This window comes from Coregonus lavaretus (assembly GCF_964263955.1).
Source record: "Coregonus lavaretus genome assembly, chromosome: 2".
Classification (NCBI taxonomy): domain Eukaryota; kingdom Metazoa; phylum Chordata; class Actinopteri; order Salmoniformes; family Salmonidae; genus Coregonus; species Coregonus lavaretus.
In genome coordinates, this window is record NC_139989.1 from 37,807,356 (window position 1) to 37,827,430 (window position 20,075).

At 45.3% G+C, this 20,075-nt stretch overlaps 1 protein-coding gene across 1 annotated transcript; it reads right to left on the reverse strand.

Annotated features, from left to right (window-relative positions):
* Positions 1-3,124: 3,124 nt before the first annotated feature.
* LOC311103636 (zinc finger protein 281-like) lies at positions 3,125-13,455 on the reverse strand. The gene is made up of 7 exons (XM_084145241.1): positions 13,346-13,455; positions 10,485-10,947; positions 7,540-7,635; positions 7,087-7,210; positions 6,594-6,677; positions 6,330-6,448; positions 3,125-6,003 (listed from the first exon to the last, which is right to left on the reverse strand). Exons 2-7 carry the CDS (start codon positions 10,890-10,892, stop codon positions 4,399-4,401), a joined length of 2,436 nt encoding a protein of 811 aa, XP_084001367.1. The 5' UTR covers positions 10,893-10,947; positions 13,346-13,455; the 3' UTR covers positions 3,125-4,398.
* Positions 13,456-20,075: the final 6,620 nt, after the last annotated feature.

A 20,075-nucleotide genomic window follows, 5' to 3' on the forward strand; every position in this document is an offset into this window, starting at 1 on the left:
TCAGCAGGGGATCAAATACTTTTTTCCCTCACTGTACATGGCAATGTTATGTCTGACTATAACCTGGGGAAGCACTTTAATTCCTCAAACAGTGTCTGAAGAGGAACTGACAAGGTGTCAACTCACCAGTGCAAATATTATCAGATATTAACAGCTTTCTATTTCCTTACAACACGTCAAACTGAAATTCCGCACAGAAAAACATTCCCGTATTTTGGGGGAAATTATCGCATTTTCTCCCCGGTGCCTAAATGTCTTTGCTCCGCGAAAGACGCAGAGATGACAGAGAAAACTTTACTGGATGTCAACTATGTTGAAACATTCATTCTATCGATTTATGACATTCTGGTGAGCAAGGGTTTATTTAGTTTATGGGCAACTTACACTGAGTGTACCAAACATGCTCTTTCCATGACAGACTGACCAGGTGAAAGCTATGATCCCTTATTGATGTCACTTTTTAAAATCCACTTCAAATCAGTGTAGATGAAGGGGAGGAGACAGGTTATAGAAGGATTTTTAAGCCTTGAGACAGGGATTGTGTATGTGTGCCATTCAGAGAGCGAAAGGGCAAGACAAAAGAGTTAAGTGCCTTTGAACGGGGTATGGTAGTAGGTGCCAGGCGCACCGGTTTGCCAAGAACTGCAACGCTGCTGAGTTTTTCACGCTCAAAAGTTTCCAGTGTGTATCTAGAATGTTCCACCACCCAAAGGACATCCAGCCAACTTGACAACTGTGGGAATCATTGGAGTCAACATGGGCCAGCATCCCTGTGGAACGCCTGACACCTTGTAGAGTCCACGGCCCAACGAATTGAGGCTGTTCTGAGGGCAAAAGGGAAGGGGTGCAACTCAATATTAGGAAGGTGTTCTTAATGTTTTGTACAGTCAGTGTATACTGACGAGAAGCTGCATGTATCTAATTATAGACAGTTGACTAGCAAATCAATAACTTGGGGAATACAAGGTTTTATCTGCAAAACGATGGATTCTGAGAATTGGCATTAAAAAGTTCCGAACCCTCATTGGTTTGAATGGAATCTGCAAATTTTTTTCATGTATTCTTTTGAACTTAACATGAATTGGGCTTTTGAGCACTATATAGGTAGAGACCATTTAACAGAACATGACTGTGTCAATAACTCATTTTTGACAAAAATGCAGATAGAACCTTATAGTCCCAAGTTCTTGAAATAGCCTACCAAAATACCGGAAATAAGCAGAGACATATCTACACTCCTGCAACTCCTATCAAAAAAATCATTCCACCGTCTCCGACTGTAGCCTACTATGGATTCTATATTTTCGAGTTAGGGTCGGGGCCTCAGATTTTCCCTATCACAGTCGGCGGTTGCAGATGGGTTATTAGCAATTGCGGGTGGGTGCGGGTGAACAAACAGCTGACCCACGAACCATTAGCACACAAAATGCATCTCTGACCAACACCACATAGTCCCAGTTATGGGACAGAAAGAAACATAAGGACAGTAGGCCCTAATGATAAAGACAATGCCACCTGGAGGCAAACCGGTGTATGGCAGCATAAAGATATTTCTGCCAAACAGACTTAACCAGTCATGATGTAAATTCAGCATAAAAATGCCCAAAAGACTAACAGTATTTCTGGCAGTTATCATGCCATGTTAAACAATGTGCCTACTATAAAGCACACTGAAAGTATTTGCAATTAACAATACACCCACAAATCCCAGATAATGGAAAAGTTAAGTGTACACCACCTCATGGACAAAGTGTAAAACACCATTAGAACAAACCACTTAAGTGTCACACCAAAGTCAACAAAAGATCCCGATAACAGCATTTATTGTTTTTCCCTAATCAATTATAAATTCATTGGACAGGTACAGCCCTGCAAATCATTACAAGAATCTGGAACAAAATAACGTCAGCTACAAATTTGGTGTGCTGACAAAAAAAAAAGGAACCAAAAAAATGTATAATGCGAATCATATCAGGGGCCAGATTTTGATGTAGTGTTTTGTAAATTGTCTTGTAAACAATAGGCATACATTAAAACAATATAGGAAGTAACAAATGTTACCTTTGAGACAAGGAATTGAACTGTAGACTGCAACACCGGTTGGCATGATTAGGCATTTACAGAACCCTAAAGCAATAACATACCCTCCTTGACAGGTCCCATAAATGTCATTAACACAAGGTTTAAAAATAGCCACATACAACAGACAGCATCTCTGCTCCATACATCCAACCTTTTGTCCGTTGTCCCTGCTTGTGTGTTTACAGTGATAACGAGGTATATAAAAGGTCAATGTCTTTATTGTTCACCCCTCAGCCTCCTATCCAATAAAAACAGAGCATGGTTGTAGTGGTCAGTCACTGTTCCCTATGATATTGCAACATTGCAGTCATTCAGCCGTGTTTCATGATTCTTAAAGACAAAAAGGGGCATCAGGAAATAAAAGGATAAATAAAACAAAAAATATAATATTTAAAAAAAAAAAGAGTGATAGCATTTCTAGCACAAAAGGCCAGTCGTGGCTATGGAAGAAAATGCAATTGTTTGATTTACAAAAAAAGTACATCATAAATAAATTAAAGATAAATTGCAGGACTGCAAGAAATAACAATCAAACGATGCATTAGACACATGCACAGAGAAATTTATATTTCATTTAGACAATGTGTACGTCCACAATGGCACCCTATTCTTCTACGGGCCCTGGTCAAAAGTAGTGCACTTTATAGGGAGCCATTTGGGGACGCAAACAATTTCTTTGCAGACAACATTTTCCAGGACTAGGCACACCATTCCTCATAAAATACCGTTGTGGTACTGCCAGCACACCAGAAATGTCTAATGCTTTGGGTTTGTTATAGGTATATGGGTTCAATTTAAATCACATGATCACTTCCTTACATGGTTTCCAGGCTGTTTCAGTAACGGGAAGAAATATTCAGCCACTTTAATACACTTAACTTCAAATGTAAATAGTAAAGCAAAGATGCTAAACAGGGTGGAGAATTACTTAACACGTTTATTCCCAATTTAACTGTTAATACATCTCCTTAAAACAACCCCCCCTCCCTCCCTCCCCATGTCCTACACGTGATAACATCCAGGAGATAATGCTAATTTAAAAAACTCCCCAGGCCCAAACCACCCCCATCCCCTCCCAAACGAGACCATGCCATCCAAACATAGGGCATCCCAACCAAAGCCCACCTTCCCCTTCCCACAACAACCCATTGCTCAAGATGCATTCAATCCCACCAACCCACATCTGCATACGGTAGTATCCCCAACCCAACCTGATCAACACAACACATCTCTTTAGAAAGCAAGTCAGTTTGTTTCAAATATCTTCCATGATCCTATGGGGTAGTTTAGTTTATTCAGTGAAATAAATGGCTCAAAGTGCTAATCGGATTCTTTTAAGGAAATAAAATAATTGAGGAGGAAGAAGAGGGGAGAAAGATGAGGAAGGCCATTCCACAGCTGTCCAACAGCAGCCTCTATTGGCCAAAGAATAGCATCACTATGTTCTCCTTAAACTAACAAGGAAAACGATTTACTCCCAAACCCACCCCCCCTCACACTTCCTCTACCTCACCTGGCAGTTCCCCAGAATGATTATAGCTGTTATTATACATGTATATATATTGTTATAAATATATATGGCCCTTATTGAAAGAAAACATGGGTTTCACATTGACAAGAAAGTACCATTATCTCTATATACCTAAGTGGAAAGTGTTCTCAGTGTAAGTGAGCTGGCAGCAGTCTCCCCATTATTTGTTGCACTCATTAACCAAGGTATAAAACACAAGAAATAACCACACAAAGCATCCTCTTTGTAGTTGCAAATTTACACCTCTAAAATGAGTGTTCATTGCACTACACAATTTCCTCCGTCTACACTTTTTCCTGAGTAATACTTTTATCCTTGTAACAGACAATATCATTATTAATTTTTTGCTATTTCAGTTCTGGGCTATTCCCTGCCGCCATCATTGTTATTCTCATTATTATGCTAGCTACAGTTGTAAGGTTGATTGCTAAAACCCTTAAGCTCATGGGAGAAAAAAAACAAGTTCATTGCTACTCTGTGTTGTTTGCTTTAAAAAGGTACTTTTCATTCTAACGATTAACGAGCAGACCAAAAATGACACCAAAAAAAATGAACAGACTAAATACATAGATATTTGCTTAAAAAATATATCTTAAAAAATTGCATTTGAATAGGCCTTGAAGACCAGTCCTGGGGAGAGGGGTGGGGCACATAAACATAGCGGCAGAGTAATAATAATAATTATTAAAAATTCACTTAATAAAAATAAGAATAAAATAGGAGCACTAAAGAAAACTGAGGACAAAACATGAACCTCCAACAGAATGCTGTCCGCTCCCAGGTCCTTATCTGTAGCTTTGGCTTGTTGGGGTTTTGGAACCTGTACTTACTGCCTCATTGACGTCGGCTAACAAACTAGTATACCCTGAGAATTCGGAGAGTGGCGTCCTTATCCTGTGGTCCACCTCCCCGCTAGAGTCAGTGCCGTACGACAGGGGGCCGCGGCCAGCCGACTTGAACTGGGATCCAAAGGCCTGGGCAAAGTTCTCGATCGTGTAGGAGCCCTTAGAGGGGTCCAGAGAAGTCAGGGCCTGCGAGTCCTTCTGGCTGCCCAGGTCAGACGGGCTGATCTGGTAGGAGGAGGGGGAAGAAGAGGAGTGTTGCTTCTCCATCTGGTCAGTGAGCTCCTGAGAAGGGGTAAGCTGCTGGTGGGTGGCAGGCTCCAGGCTGTTTAGGTGGAAGCCGTGCTGCGGAGAGGAGCCCGACAGCATTGCAAAGTGAGACTTTGGCACAGAGGAGGGCAGGGTGGGAGAGGCCACAGGCTGGCCAAAGCCACACTCTAGAGGGGACGTAGTGTACACGTGCTTATCTGAAAAAAGCGGGTTGCGTTGGTGGGTGCCAGTGAAGGGCCCTGTAGCTGGGGGCCCGGGGCCCAAGGGGAAGCCTGTGTTGTGGCTGGTGCGCTCCAGGGCCTGCAGCAGGAAGCGGGAGTACTCGTGCATGATGACTGTCTTGTCTCCAGACGGGCTGGGGGAGTCTGCATCGTGGCTCAGGTCAGAGCCGTCTGCTGAAACAGGGTGCAGCGCCACGTGCTGGTCACTGAGGTCAAAGTGCATGTCGTGGTGCGAGCCGTCTGGTTTCTGGGTGTAGTGGTCCAGCAGGCTCTGCAGCACCTCGTCAGGGATCCCTGACCTGTCCTGCTTGTCCACGCCCATGGGGGAGGAGTCTAGCAGACTGAGGGGCGTGTCGCTGTCCATCACGCCTGAGACCACCCCCTGTATAACCGACTGCTGGGATGACAGGTGACCAACGTTGACCTCATAATCGTTGGTGCTGCCCCCTGCCAGCCCGGCCCCTGATGCTGCACTGTTGGTCGTGTTCAGGTAGCGTCTCTTCTTGAGGAACTGCATGGCGTCGTCATAGTTGCTGCTGGTGGGGCCCGATTTGGCCCCAGAGCCCTGCATGAGGCCCATCCCGACCATCCCCACACCCCCACCCTGCTCCATAGGGCTCTGCTTGGCCTGCCCCAAGCCCTCCTGGTCCAGGGCCTTGCGGTTGGCCTTCTTGAAGGCCATCTTAGGGGCTCGGCCGTGATGCTCGTGGTGCATACTGGGCCCTGGCGGAGTGGACGAGGAGACTGTGTGATTCTCCACGCTGTAGTCATTGAGACTATAGCCTCCCGACGGCGCCCCGTGGATGTGTGCTCCGCTCAGCCCTCCTGCTGCCGCCGGCCCCGCCGCTTTCTTCCTCTTGCGCTCCCCTCCCTCACCAGAGTTTTTAGACTTGCCCCTCTTCCGGCCCGAGGCCCCAGCGTTTCCCTGAGTGATTCCGTAGCTGCCCTGCCCCATGTCCTCACAGCCCAGGTCCAACATCCCGGGCTCCAGACCCTTCTTTATGGCTTCTCCACAGGTTCGCTTGTGCTTGAGTAATCGGTCTGTCCTGGAAAAAAACTGCAGGGCAGGGAGACCACAAGTAGGGTACAGATTGTAAACCGCAGAATGGGATAGACATTTCATTCAAACTGCATTTAACACTAATAAATCCTGAGAAATAATAACTTGTCAGGTCATGCCTCATGCCATAATGGAAGTGGGCATATTAGGATTTACTTTATTGTCCCTGAGGGGAAATTTGTCTTGGCCATTCAAAAGTGCTGCTGCTTCCACATAGAATTTCAAAGGTTAAAAGCATACATACATCATAACCACCGTCCTCCCAACACACACACACACACACCATCATATTTCAGTAGGGTTTCCATGAGGAGGTCACTAACCTGTTGGCAGGTCTCACATCTATATGGCTTTTCTCCACTGTGGGTCCTCTTGTGTCTCTCCATGTGGTATTTCTGAATGAAGCGCATGTTACACTGGTCACAGCAAAAAGGCTTCTCTCCTGTCATGGGAAACATCACAGAAAATCTAAAGATTTGTCTCATTGTGTCATCCAACTATTGGTGCACAAAGGTCCTTGAATGTGTGTGTCGTTCACACGTCATTAGTGTGCTTGACGTGTGTGTGGGATGACACATTCCACTCACCGCTGTGGATCTTCTCGTGCCGCTGTAGTAGGTACTTCTGGATGAAACTCATGTTACACTGGCTGCACCTGAACGGCCTTTCACCTAAGGCAACACCACTTTAAGTTAAATCCTCTGCGTCTGCCTACTCCATTCAAAAGTAATACTGCACTGGTTTAATTTCAACGTTTCCTACAGTGACTTTGTGAAAAACTAGTTTTTCTAACGCACAAGATCTATTCCAAACATTTCTGGAGATCTTTTTGGTTTTATAATCTAGTGAGAAACTAACCGAGACCATACAGAATGCTAGAAATTAACAGACATTTTTATCAGTGGCCTAGGTACATGTGTGAAAAAGGACCTCCCATAACAAACATCTTGTCTGTCTATTCAATTCAACACAAATACTGCACTTCTTTCATTAGTGAAAGTGAAATTTTCCTCAAGAGATAAAAAAAAAATACCAGATAAAAAATGAGCATAGTTGATCAGTCAGTAGGGGCCTGGGTACCTGTGTGGATGAGGACATGTCTGCGCAGGTGGTAGGAACTCCTGAAGGATGCGCTGCAGTGCTCACAGATGTGGAGCTTCCCGTTGGGCCACAGGCTGCCTCCATCTGCATCAAGCATTGATTGCTGTTGTACAAAAGGAGGAAGAGGGGGTCAATTCAACTACCAAATTCAATTTCACTCATTCATTTAATGCATGATCATTTCATTGAAGATATAAACTAAGTTCAGGAAAATAAATACTTAGATGTAATGGATGCTCAACTATGAAACTTTTACATTTTAGTCATTTAGCAGACGCTCTTATCCAGAGCGATTTACAGTTAGTGAGTGCATACATTTTTCATACAATTGATTCTAATGCAAATTTCAGTGATTTCATCTTATCTAAACCAAGATAACTTAGGATGCATATCAAACACATACAACTTGAATAGAAAGGACAGTTCACACACCTTAGGATCTCCACGTTTTCTCCTGGGCTTGCCCTCCTCACCATTTGACCTTCGACCTCTCCTTCCTGAGGACTCCTTTCCTAACCGACTCGGCAGCTGGGAGGATGACAAAAGGGAGGCGCAGAGCGAGAGAGGGAGGAGAGAAGACAGACAAATAAATGAGCACTTGCGAGAATGTGAAGAGCCTAGTTCAGTAACACACTCACAAAAACACAGACTCATGCAGCATCTAGTGAAAGCTCATTTGAGCCATTGCAGAGGGCTGCCTTGGTGAGGTGCCAGAAGGTAGAGTAATAAACCACATATTTATGGCTCCCTCTGTTCATCTCTCCTGACACAGTTAAGCTGTCATTCAAAAGGGAGAGCTGCTGTTCATTTAGGATGCATGCCAAATGGCCTATATAAAAGGGAATAGGGTGTCATTTGAGACACACTTAATATCCTATAGAAAAGGCCTACTGTTGATTAACTAGCGGCTGAAGTCTAAATACAGACTCATCAATCATCAGCATGTTGTTCACCCACTATGAAGAGCCATCTTCAAACAAAAGGGTCTGTGGTTTACGAAAGGGGAGGGGCACTGGGATTCATTGATTACCCCCCCCCCCCCCCATTTCAATTATACTTTATTACTGGAGTCGGAAGCTTCCCAACACCATATGGATACTAAGAGCATGGCTTTGTCTGAAATGGCATCCTGTTTCCTATATCAACCAATTGTTGTATTAGATCAGGGGTGAGGCTAGCCAAAACAAGCCCCTGTCTCATTTCCTCAAACAAACGAGCGCAGGCCCAGTGGGCTCAAAATGGCTGCAAGCTCACATGCATGCCATTATCCTGACTGCACTCCAAATGAAACTACTCATAACTTTAGTAGGGAATCACCTTTTTGAGGGGAGAAAAATGTTTGTCTTCCATTCTCCTCAGTAATATGATCATAAATGTGTATGGATAATAACAAAAAAATCCTTACACAAAAGGTTTTTCTGACTACTGTAGTCTGCCGCCATACCTGCTGCTGATCATCTCAAAGTTAATGTAATGCATTCTCTAAGATGTCCTTGGATAAACTATTAAACCATATTTAGTGAGCAGGAAATTATGTCTAGCTTTTCAATGAGCATGCCAAGTGCTGCCTAGTAAACTCTGGAGCCTGGCTATTGTTAGGCAGAGAGAGAGCGTGTGTGTGTAGAAGACAATGTGTGAGTGCAAGCTCAAACAAGACGACTGTGTCCTTGCCAAGACGTTTCCATTCATACTGAGAGGGCCAATGACAATCATTTTGGGAGGGACATATTCTGCATCTGATGCCCTAGATTTAGGTCACCATTACTAAATCCTCCTTCTCTACACCCCCCCCATATCCATCAGTCTTTGGTGAGATTGGCTATTTTACAAGCCCGCACCCCAAAAGGCAGGTGGACATCTGATCAACCAAACCTCCGGAGAAACTTTTTTTATTATTAGACATTTCAATAGAGAAGATTTACCTTTGTTTACCCATGTTCCTCCTTGTAAATATAAATATCATTATTTTTTTACATAACAAGAGGGAGATTTGGTGTGGGTTAAGGCCAGGCACCATAGGCTGAAATGACATTTTTGCATTTACATTTAAGTAATTTAGCAGACGCTCTTATCCAGAGCGACTTAGTTAGTGAATAAAAAATGTTTATACTGGCCCCCCGTGGGAATCGAACCCACAACCCTGGCGTTGCAAACGCCATGCTCTATCAACTGAGCTACATCCCTGCCGGCCATTCCCTCACCTACCCTGGACGACGCTGGGCCAATTGTGCGCCGCCCATGAGTCTCCCGGTCGCGGCCGGCTGCGACAGCGCCTGGATTCGAACCAGGATCTATAGTGGCACAGTTAGCACTGCGATGCAGTGCCTTAGACCACTGCGCCACTCAGGAGAACATTTACCTATCCATTTTGAGATTTGCTGGTATTTTGGTCCATTAATATTAGTATTTCCCAGAAATCTACATAAAAATGTCAAGAACTAGATGAACATGTATATTTTCTTTAGTTTATCATACTAGTCATCAACATTTTCATTCATTTTAACCACTTTAAAATGCACATCAATCATTTCAAAGTTCACTACATTGAATTGCACAATTTAAAAGCCTATTTCATAGAGAATACTACAAACTGGACTATTTAGTAACTTACTTGAAGAGATGGTGATTGGGTCTAAATAGGCATTTGGTAGCCTAATTTCACTGTACTTGTCTAACTACCATTCACCGAAAGTCAGACTCTTCCCACTAGCCAACACATTTTCCTCAGCTTCAGAAGCATCTGCCTTCACCAAATTCTGTATGGTTATGCTTAGAAACATTCGCCAGACTTTCCCAGAGGAAATTGTTGACATCTTGTCTATTTTTTCTTCTAGGTAAGATCTAGTTTGGAAAAATGTGCCAAAAATACTTTTTACATATATCTATTTCTTTAGTATTTTACAGATAGAAAAATGAAAAAAAGTATTTACCCACAATCTGCTCTTGACAAGTCCGGTCCTGGAGTGTCTTAAAATGAAACCAAAATATTTAGGCTGACTTCATCCAGTGTCCAGATAAATGGATTTGCGTGATATGCAATCATGTGCATATTTAATTATCTATTGCCCAATTTTCATATTTGAATTAAATGTCTGAAAATGTGTAATACAAAAAAGTCATTTGTGTCTACATTCAACTGGTAAAAGTTGATTGTATTACAATTATGATTTTTTTTAAATCCCTATTAGGGTGTGGTGCCTGGCCTTAAATTCTCTGGTGTGAAGAACAACATTACGGTCTGGTTTCCCGGACACAGATTAAGCTTAGTCTTGGACTGAAAAGCTCTTCCAATGGAGAATGCTTTTTAGTCCACGACTAGGCTTAATGTGTGTATGGGAAACAATCCCTATAAGTATCAATGTATCAGAAGGCCTTACGTTGCCTAGGCTAAGGTCATGCACCAGCAGGTTCTGGTGGTTGCCCATGGACACCTCCAGGTGCTCTGTGCTCTTCCCCGGGCCTCCAGGGTACAGCGGCAGACGGTAGTCATGTTCTGTCATCTTCTCCTGCTTGATGTCCATGGCATGAACGTAGTCCCCCACCCCTCCATACCCCCCCAGGCCGCCCACCCCAGGCATGCTGCAGTCTGGAGAGTCCCGCTCCTTCTTCAGGATCATCTCGTGGGGGCCTGGCAGGTCCTGCATAACAGACTGGGCGGCCAGCCGTGTGAAGCTGGTCACAGGGGGCAGGTGACTGAACATGATCATGCCAGGGGAGAAGTTGGAGTCCATGCTCCCATTGGAGCGCAGGAAGTCATTGCCTAGTTTGTCTTGAATGAGGCTCATGATGAACTTGGTGGTGGTGGGCGTGTTCAACTACAGGGAGCCAACCAGAACCATCCTGGGAAAGAAAGAGCAGGAGCTGAAGTACAATGCAATACAACGTTATTGTCCATATGTTACAGCGAACGGAAATGTGTCTTTTGCTCTTTTATTTAACCTTTATTTAACTAGGCAAGTCAGTTAAGAACAAGTTCTTATTTACAATGACGCTGGGCCAATTGTGCGCCGCCCTATGGGACTCCCAATCGATACAGCCTGGAATCGAACCAGGGTCTGTAGTGACACCTCTAGCACTGAGATGCAGTGCCTTAGACCGCTGCACCACTCGGGAGCAAATGTGTTTATCTTCCCAGATAGCATACATCGCATAGACACAGTTGAGAGGAGCACAGGGTGAAGCCGCAACGCAGCTTGCCTGGATGAGTGGGAAGGAAACATTAACATCTGTGTGGCCTTTCCATCAGTGATCTACGATGGTTTGTTTTTGTTTACATGTGCTGCTGACACCAATTAACATTAAATAAATTCTGTCCAGACAGACAGTGCCTGGAAGAGCGGCATTGTTACGATGGGCCGTCCCTGAGGAATCAGTCGCATGCCCTCTGATCTCCCCATGAAGTGCTTAGCCGGATTAATAATGAGGGTTTGTGGGTCAACAACACAGCTACGGTCCGGAGTCTGACTTGTGTGAATTATGGCATCCTAAAATCAACAGGGTGATGTAGAAGGCTACTTTTAGAAAGTCTTCAGTCAACCTCAGATGCAGCTAAATTAACCTGGGCAAAATGTATAGCCTATAATATGTTAAACCCTGACATCCTACGAGGAGAGAGCGGAATGAACCTGAAGCTGCGTGTTAATCTGTCATCCTATTTGAGGACTAGGCTAATCAACTAAAAAAAAGGCGAGAGCCCAGTTAGGTTCTACAGGTAGTGGGAAGGTCAATTTCAGCATTTTATTCTGTGACTATGGGTCATCATCATCATAGGACACCCATTGAACAAGGGCTAACGTTAAACAAAGATAAGAGACCGAGTAGCCTGTACTAGCCACTGAAATACTCTACCAAGAAGCAAAATGATACCATGGGTATAATGCAAAACGTTGGCTCTGTAATATACTTCAAAATTAACACTTTTCTAAGCTAGCTAGCTACCATCATACCATGAAATTTGAGATGACTGAGGTTAGTCATGTCTCGGCTGCTGTGCTACTTTATAATGCCACGAGGAATAACAGAGGATTCCAAAATGCAAAATGGAGTTTTTGGAATGAGAGGAACAACAGCATCCAAAAACCAGTGCATCACACCTTGAGGAAAACATCAGAGGCACTGATGTAGCCTAACTCGGGTGAAATAGCTATAAATAAATATTTCATAATTGTAACATTGTCCAGACTACCATTACCTAGCCAATTTCTTTTATTCAGTTGAATGGCTTTTCAATAGTGTGTTTTCATTCACAAAACACCGTTAATTTGAATAGCTTCACATTTATCACAAATAACTTAATCGTGTCTCTGAACTTCATTGTCTCCACCAGCATTGCTAGCTAGCATGTTACCTATGCATCCATTGCATTGGATGCAACTTGCTAGCATGCTGATATCAAATAAAGCTAACAGCTAGCTAACAGATGCAGAGGGAACATACTATAGCATAATGGTACGTATTGTAAGCAAGCGTTAGTTGAAAGTTAAAATGTCTTCAGTGTTCAAAACTAATGAAATGCGCGACAAATCGGTTCCCAGCGCTAAGCTGTGATTTATTCATCGAGTGTCACTCACTGGGGCTAGAAAGACCGCTATCTAGCTAACTACTGCTAACGTCTGGCTAGCCACCAAGCAATTAGCCATTTGGCTAACCAGCCTGCCAGGCCCTTTGTGATGCAGGATCATGCAATTATTAGCTAATATGGCCATCAGCATAACAGTAATACTCGGTAAAATAAATTAGACCATACACTGAATTTAACATTACACCAAACATGTGAGGATCTGACGTTCTCGCCTGACGTAATGCTACATCGATTCCAAGTTATGGAATTAATTCTAAAATAATTTTGATTGACAAATATGCGAGTCGGCCTTTGCACGCGCAAGCGATTTCAGACAACACCGTGTGTCGTCATTCGTCAACATATTTCGAGCACTTCATTTTAATTTTTCGGTTATGAAATACATAATACCTGGCTAACTAATTAAAACAGTTGATGAGGTTAATATATACTACTTGAACCTCTAACATACATTGGGTGAGGACTGAACGAAAACATAACTGAGCATAATGTGCGACGTACCCATAACAAATGGCCCATGTAACTCAAGCGAACAATTGATGCTCGGCTCCAACAACGGTATGCTAGCTAGCGTTGCGCTTTGTTGTCTGTTCCACACTCTTGCCGGAGTTTCACATATTTAAACTCTCCCAAAATGTATATTTCCTTTTATCTTACCAGTGCATGACCACCAATAGCTCTTTCGGCTGGTTTATTTCACGTTTGGTCGTCCGTTTCAATCTTTAGAGCCCAAATATTGTTCTCCCACAGCGGCTGTATTCCTTCATTTTGTCTCAGCGCGGGGAATTATGGGTATAGCGGACGGGTCCTGCGAAGAGTCACAGACGGACGCTTTGATCTGCAGGCAGGAGAGCACTGGGCCGGAATAAACACGCAGTGCGGGGACATATGCTTTATCATTTTGAACAACAATGTTGCCTACGTACACCAAATTCAACAGAAATATAAGTGTAATTTGGATAACTGAAGGAGCTGTGCCATTTCATTCATTTTATGTGTGTTAGCATAACTGATAGCCCTAATGTCTTTTAACTACCTAAACCAGATGAAAAATCAGATTAAAATTATTATTTAAAAAAATGAATTTTATGAAAACGCTGTCATCAGTTTATAAAAGGGTTTGTGATTGGTTGTAGTTGCCTATGTGGAAATCAAATATGCAAGAACCATAAATAATAATGTGCAATGTTCCAGGGTACCCATTGATTGTTGAAGAACCAACATCTAAGGTCGCATTACTCCATTCGTTATTTAGCCTATGTTCTACCTAACAAAATGGTAGGGTCAGGCTATTGAAATTACAGATTGGGTATTTAACATTTAGGGTAGACTATGCATCCACAATATCTAATTAGTTATTTACTGAAACCTAGGTAAAAATAATAATAAACTATTGACAGTGTGAATAATGGTTTCTTAAAACTATGTTCCAGCCTTGAGGATATTTCGCCTTCCTCATTGTGTACATGTTTCAAAACGGTGACTGTCCCCCTGGGTCCCAATTCCTGAAAAAAATAGGACACCTCACCATTTCTCAAAAGTGTACATTGATAGAGCTCTGCTATTCAATGCTACTGTGCTGCATGGATATTGTGGCATATTTAGCACAAAATAAATCAATTCCTGAAATAGCTTCAGACTAATTAGTCACAGTGGTCTGGTCTCCTGTGAACAGAGCGACCCTTAAAAACAAGTAGTGGTCCTGAAAATATGAAAAGAGAATGAAAGAGAGAGGGAACAAGAATAGCCTACTAACAACAAACATCAAACTAGCTAAGGGAGGAACAATCATTAGAGACGTTCTCTGAAGTGATGCAGCATCTCTGAATTGGATATGAATAAGTGCCCCATAGATTTACATTTAAGTCATTTAGCAGACGCTCTTATCCAGAGCAACTTACAAATTGGTGCATTCAACTTAGGTTAGCCAGTGGGACAACCACCTTTTTTTCTTCTTTTATGGTGGGGTAGAAGGATTACTGTTATACTATTCCAGGTATTCCTTAATGAGGTAGGGTTTCAAGTGTCTCCGGAAGGTGGTCAGTGACTCCGCTGTCCTGGCGTCGTGGGGGAGCTTGTTCCACCATTGGGGTGCCAGAGCAGCGAATAGCTTTGACTGGGCTGAGCGGGAACTGTGCTTCCGTAGAGGTAGGGGAGCTAGCAGGCCAGAGGTGGATGAACGTAGTGCTCTCGTTTGGGTGTAGGGTCTGATCAGAGCCTGAAGGTAAGGAGGTGCAGTTCCCCTCACAGCTCCGTAGGCAAGCACCATGGTTTTGTAGTAGATGCGAGCTTCAACTGGAAGCCAGTAGATCTACTGGCTGTGTGAATTAATGTGTATATATCTAACCACCACTCATCAGACTCTATCCCCCTTTTCCTCTGGCCTCAGCCTGACTCCTAATTGCCTGTGTTAACAACCCAATTAATTCAGAGGAGAGCATAATTGAAATGGAGACGGTATGAGTTAATGCAGAGGGTCAGTGGGTTGCCTTTTGATGTGTGCCCCACTGCCCCCTCCCCGTCTTCTTAAAATATTCCTGATAACAACCCATATTGCTGACAGCAGCTGTATATTTGAATTCACTTCTCATCTCAAAGTGTTTAAATATGCATTAGGACTTCTCTAATCATCAAATTCAGCAATGTGACACAATGCTAGGCTGGGGTGCATATGGCTGTTGTGCAGAGATCTATGGGATGATCAGAGATTAGATGGTGACAATGTAAAGTTATGGTCATACATTAAACATTCCCCTCCATTAAACAGAAAGTTCATCAGGGCCACTGCTTGAAGATATACAGGAGACTAAGGTGATCAATGTGGACGTTTGGTTGATTTTTATCATCAGTATGCATAGCAAGACACCTCTTTAACAGTACTACCATACTACCATACTACCACATACTGTGAAACACACTCTGGGACCAACACCCTCTCTCTCTCTCTCTCTCTCTCTCTCTCTCTCTCTCTCTCTCTCTCTCTCTCTCTCTCTCTCTCTCTCTCTCTCTCTCTCTCTCTCTCTCTCTCTCTCTCTCTCTCGCTCTCTCTCTCTCTCTCTCTCTCGCACACACACACACACACACACACACACACACACACACTCACACACACACACACTCTAAGAAAAAGGGTCCTTCAGCTTTTTGGCTCCAAGTTGAACCCTCTGTGGAAAGGGTTATGGAACCCAAAAGGGTTATCAATGGTGTAAAGCATTTAAGTAAAAATACTTTAAAGTACTACTTAAGTAGTTTTTTTGGGTATCTGTACTTTTCTATTTATATTTTTGACTACTTTTACGTTTACTTCACTACATTCCTTAAGAAAATTACTCCATACATTTTCGTTGACACCCAAAAGTACTCGTTACATTTTGAATGCTTAGCAGGACAGGAATATTATCAAATTCACGCACTTATCAACAGAACATCCCTGGTCATCCCTACTGCCTCTGATCTGGCGGCACACATGCTTCGCTTGTAAATGATGTCTGAATGTTGGAGTGTGCCTCTGGCTATCCGTAAATTAAGATGTTGCCGTCTGGTTTGCCTAATATTGTCACGACTCCCTCCGAAGCTGCCACCTCTCCTTGTTCGGGCAGGCTTCGGCGTTCGTCGTCACTGGCCTTCTAGCCACTGCCGTTCCTCATTTCATCATTCCATTGGTTTTGTCTTGTTCATTACACACACCTGGCTCATATCCCCTCATCAGTACCTGTATAAGTGTTCCCTCTGCCCCCTTGTCTTTGTGTGTGATTGTTTATTGTGAGGATAGTGAAGTTGAGCTCCTTGTATTTTGTATTGCCGGGTTATTTTCCCTGTGTGCCTTGTTGGTTCCAGTGCGCCTGTTTTGCGCACTGGACTGTTTTGACGCATTACTGCATAACTCTGTATTCTGGAATAAATCCTGTGATTTACCCTCCTGCGCCTGACTCCTTCAAATCACCCATCACAGAATCACACACCCGCCATGGAGTCAGCAGGAGAGGAGCACATGCCTGGAGTCGTGGCACGGGTCCGGGAGCATTCGACGATGCTAGCCAGCTTGGGAGAAGCGATGGATCGGGTTCTTCAGGTCGTCCAACGCCTGGAGAGGAGAGGACCCGATCTGTCGGGACCAGCTGGGCGACCGGATCCAGCCACCCACACCCCAGCACCCAGAGGGATCCATATATCCCGACCACGGGATTTAGACGGGACAGCTGCTCTCTGCCAGGGATTCCTCCTACAACTGGAGTTATATTATTCGAACATCAGCCCGGCTCCATCGGAGCGGGAGAAGGTGTCTGCCCTCGTCTCCTGCCTCTTGGGGAAAGCCCTGGAGTGGGCCAACGCGGTCTGGAGTGAAGGAGGAGCCGCGTTGGACAACTACAGGGAGTTCGTTCGCCTCTTTTGGGCCGTCTTCGATCACCCGCCTGAAGAGGCGGACGAGTGGCTGGTCCACCTGAGGCAGGGGATGACTACCGCGCAGGACTTTGCGCTGGAGTTTCTGACTTCGTCCTGGAGTTTCGGACTCTAGCGGCTGGGTCCGGGTGGAATGAGCGGGCCCTCATCGACCACTTCCGGTGCAATCTACGAGAGGACGTCCAAAGGGAGCTAACCTGCCGGGACACCATATTGTCCTTTAATCAACTGGTGGAAATGGCCATCCGGTTAGACAACCTACTGGCTGCTAGAGGACGTCCTGGAAGTGGCCTGCCCGTTCCACCTCCCCCCAACCCGGATCACGAGCTGATGGAGCTGGGTGGTGCGGCAATCCGAGAGAGCGGAGGACGACAGCGCCAGTGTCACTCTAGTGGCACGAGAGGACATTCTCCTGGACGCTGTCGTCAGCATTCTTTTGGGTCTGGAGGCGGCAGGCAGGGCACTCTCACGTCACCCCAGGTATTGAAAACCCACACTCGTTCAGAGCCCTCTGCTGCGCACTGTACCCTACCCACTTTCCTGATTACACAGTAGTTCCCCAGTGTAAGGTGCTAGTCGATTCAGGCGCAGCTGGGAACTTTATGGACAGGTCATTTGCACATAGTATAGGCATTACATTGATTCCCCTATCCATTCCACTCCCCATCAGAGAACTTGACAGTCGACCGCTAGGGTCCGGGTTTGTTAGGGAAGTTACAGCACAAGTCAATATGGTTACACACAAGACTCATAGAGAGCAAGTCACCTTTTTTATTATTAAGTCTCCTGATTTCCCTGTTGTGTTAGTTCTTCCCTGGTTAGCACTACACAACTCCACCTTTTCATGGCCGCAGAGGGTTCTCACGGGATTGTCGCGAGAGTGTCAGGATAAGTGTCTAGGTGTTTCTGTTGGTGCAACCACGGTGGAAAGTCCAGACACTACCTCCACCGTGCGCATTCCCCCGAATACCTTGATTTGGCGCATGCGTTTACCAAAACGCAGGCGACCAAATTACCACCTCATCGGGCGGGGGATTGCACAATAAACCTCCGGGTAGACGCTGTGCCTCCCAGGAGTCATGTATATCCCCTGTCGCAGGCTGAAACGTAGGCGATGGAGACATACGTCTCTGAGTCCCTGCGTCAGGGGTTCATACGTCTCTCCACTTCGCCCGCCTCCTCAAGTTTCTTTTTTGTGAAGAAGAAAGACTGAGGTCTGCACCCTTGCATTGATTACCAAGCACTGAACAAGGGAACAATACGTTATAGTTATCCTCTACCCCTCATTCCATCTGTGATCGAGTCAATGCTTGGGGCGCGCTTCTTCACAAAATGTGATCTCCAGAGTGCGTACAACCTAGTGCGTGTCCGAGAGGGGGACGAGTGGAAGACAGCATTCAGCACAACCACGGGGCATTATGAATACCTGGTGATGCCGTACGTTTGATGAATGCTCCATCAGTCTTCCAGTTCTTTGGGAACAAGGTGTTTTGGGACATGCTTGGTCGCTGTGTAGTGGTCTACATCGATTAAATTCTGGTGTATTCCGCTACACGCGTCGAGCATGTGTCCCTGGTTCGCAAAGTGCAGGCCCGACTGTTGGAACATGACCTTTATGCCAAGGCAGAAAAGTGTCTGTTTTTCCAACAGTCCGTCTCCTTCCTCGGATACCGCATTACCACCTCAGGTGTGGAGATGGAGGGAGATCGCATTTCAGCTGTGCGTAATTGGCCGACTCCAACCACGGTTAAGGAGGTGCAGTGCTTTATTGGCTTTGCCAACTACTATCGGAGGTTTATCCGGGGCTTTGGCAAAGTCGCAGCTACAATCACATCTCTTTGAAGGGTGGGCCGTCCCGGCTCTGCTGGTCTGCTGAGGCTGACAGGGCCCTCAGTAACCTGAGGGTTCTGTTCACCTCAGCCCCGGTACTGGCCCATCCCGATCCATCACTACCGTTCGTAGTGTAAGTGGATGCATCCGAGGTAGGGATAGGTGCTTTCCTATCTTAACGCTCGGGTACACCACCCAAGCTCCGCCCCTGTGCCTTATTCTCCAAGAAGCTCAGCCCGGCGGAGCAGAACTACGACGTTGGTGATCGGGAGCTGTTGGCTGTTGTCCGAGCCCTGACCGTGTGGAGGCACTGGCTCGAGGGGGAGAAACACCCTTTCCTCGTCTGGACGGACCACCGTAACCTAGAGTACATCCGGGCAGCGAGGAGGCTGAAACCTCGCCAGGCCAGGTGCGCCCTATTCTTCACCCGGTTTGATTTGACTCTATCATACATCCCAGGTACGAAGAACGGGAAGGCAGACACACTGTCATGGCTGTACGACAAAGAGGAGAGGCCCATAGACAACACCCCCATACTCCCGGCCTCCTGTATTGTGGCGCCGGTAGTATGGGCGATCGACGCGGACATAGAGCGGGCGTAACGCACAGAGCCATCTCCACCTCAGTGTCCAGCTGGGCTGCAGTATGTGCCTTCTCTGGTCCGTGACCGTCTAATCTATTGGGCACACACGTCACCCTCCTCTGGTCACCCAGGTATCGGTCGTACAGTGCGCTGCCTGACCGGAAAGTACTGGTGGTCTACCTTGGCTAAGGACGTGAGGGTGTATGTCTCCTCCTGCTCGGTGTGCGCCCAGAGTAAGGCACCTAGGCACCCCCCAGCGGGTAAGTTACAGCCCTTACCAGTTCAGGGGTGGGGGGAGGGGTACTGTCACGACTCCCTCCGAAGCTGCCACCTCTCCTTGTTCGGTTAGTCTTCGGCGTTCGTTGTCACCGGCCTTCTAGCCACTGCCACTCCTCATTTCATCATTACATTGGTTTTTTTTGCGTTCATTACACACACCTGGTTCATATCCCCTCATCAGTACCTGTATAAGTGTTCCCTCTGCCCCCTTGTCTTTGTGTGTGATTGTTTATTGTGAGGATAGTGAAGCTCGGTTGAGCTCCTTGTATTTTGTATCGCCAGGTTATTTTCCCC

Bases quoted from the DNA above. Each gene is read 5' to 3' on its own strand.
- LOC311103636 (XM_084145241.1), bottom strand. From the start codon at position 10,892: ATGAGCCTCATTCAAGACAAACTAGGCAATGACTTCCTGCGCTCCAAT. The intron at 7,211-7,539 runs GTGTGTGAACTG...TTTGTACAACAG, and splicing joins GAAAACGTGGAGATCCTAAG to CAATCAATGCTTGATGCAGA. The intron at 6,004-6,329 runs GTTAGTGACCTC...CCTGCCCTGCAG, and splicing joins GATGTGAGACCTGCCAACAG to TTTTTTTCCAGGACAGACCG.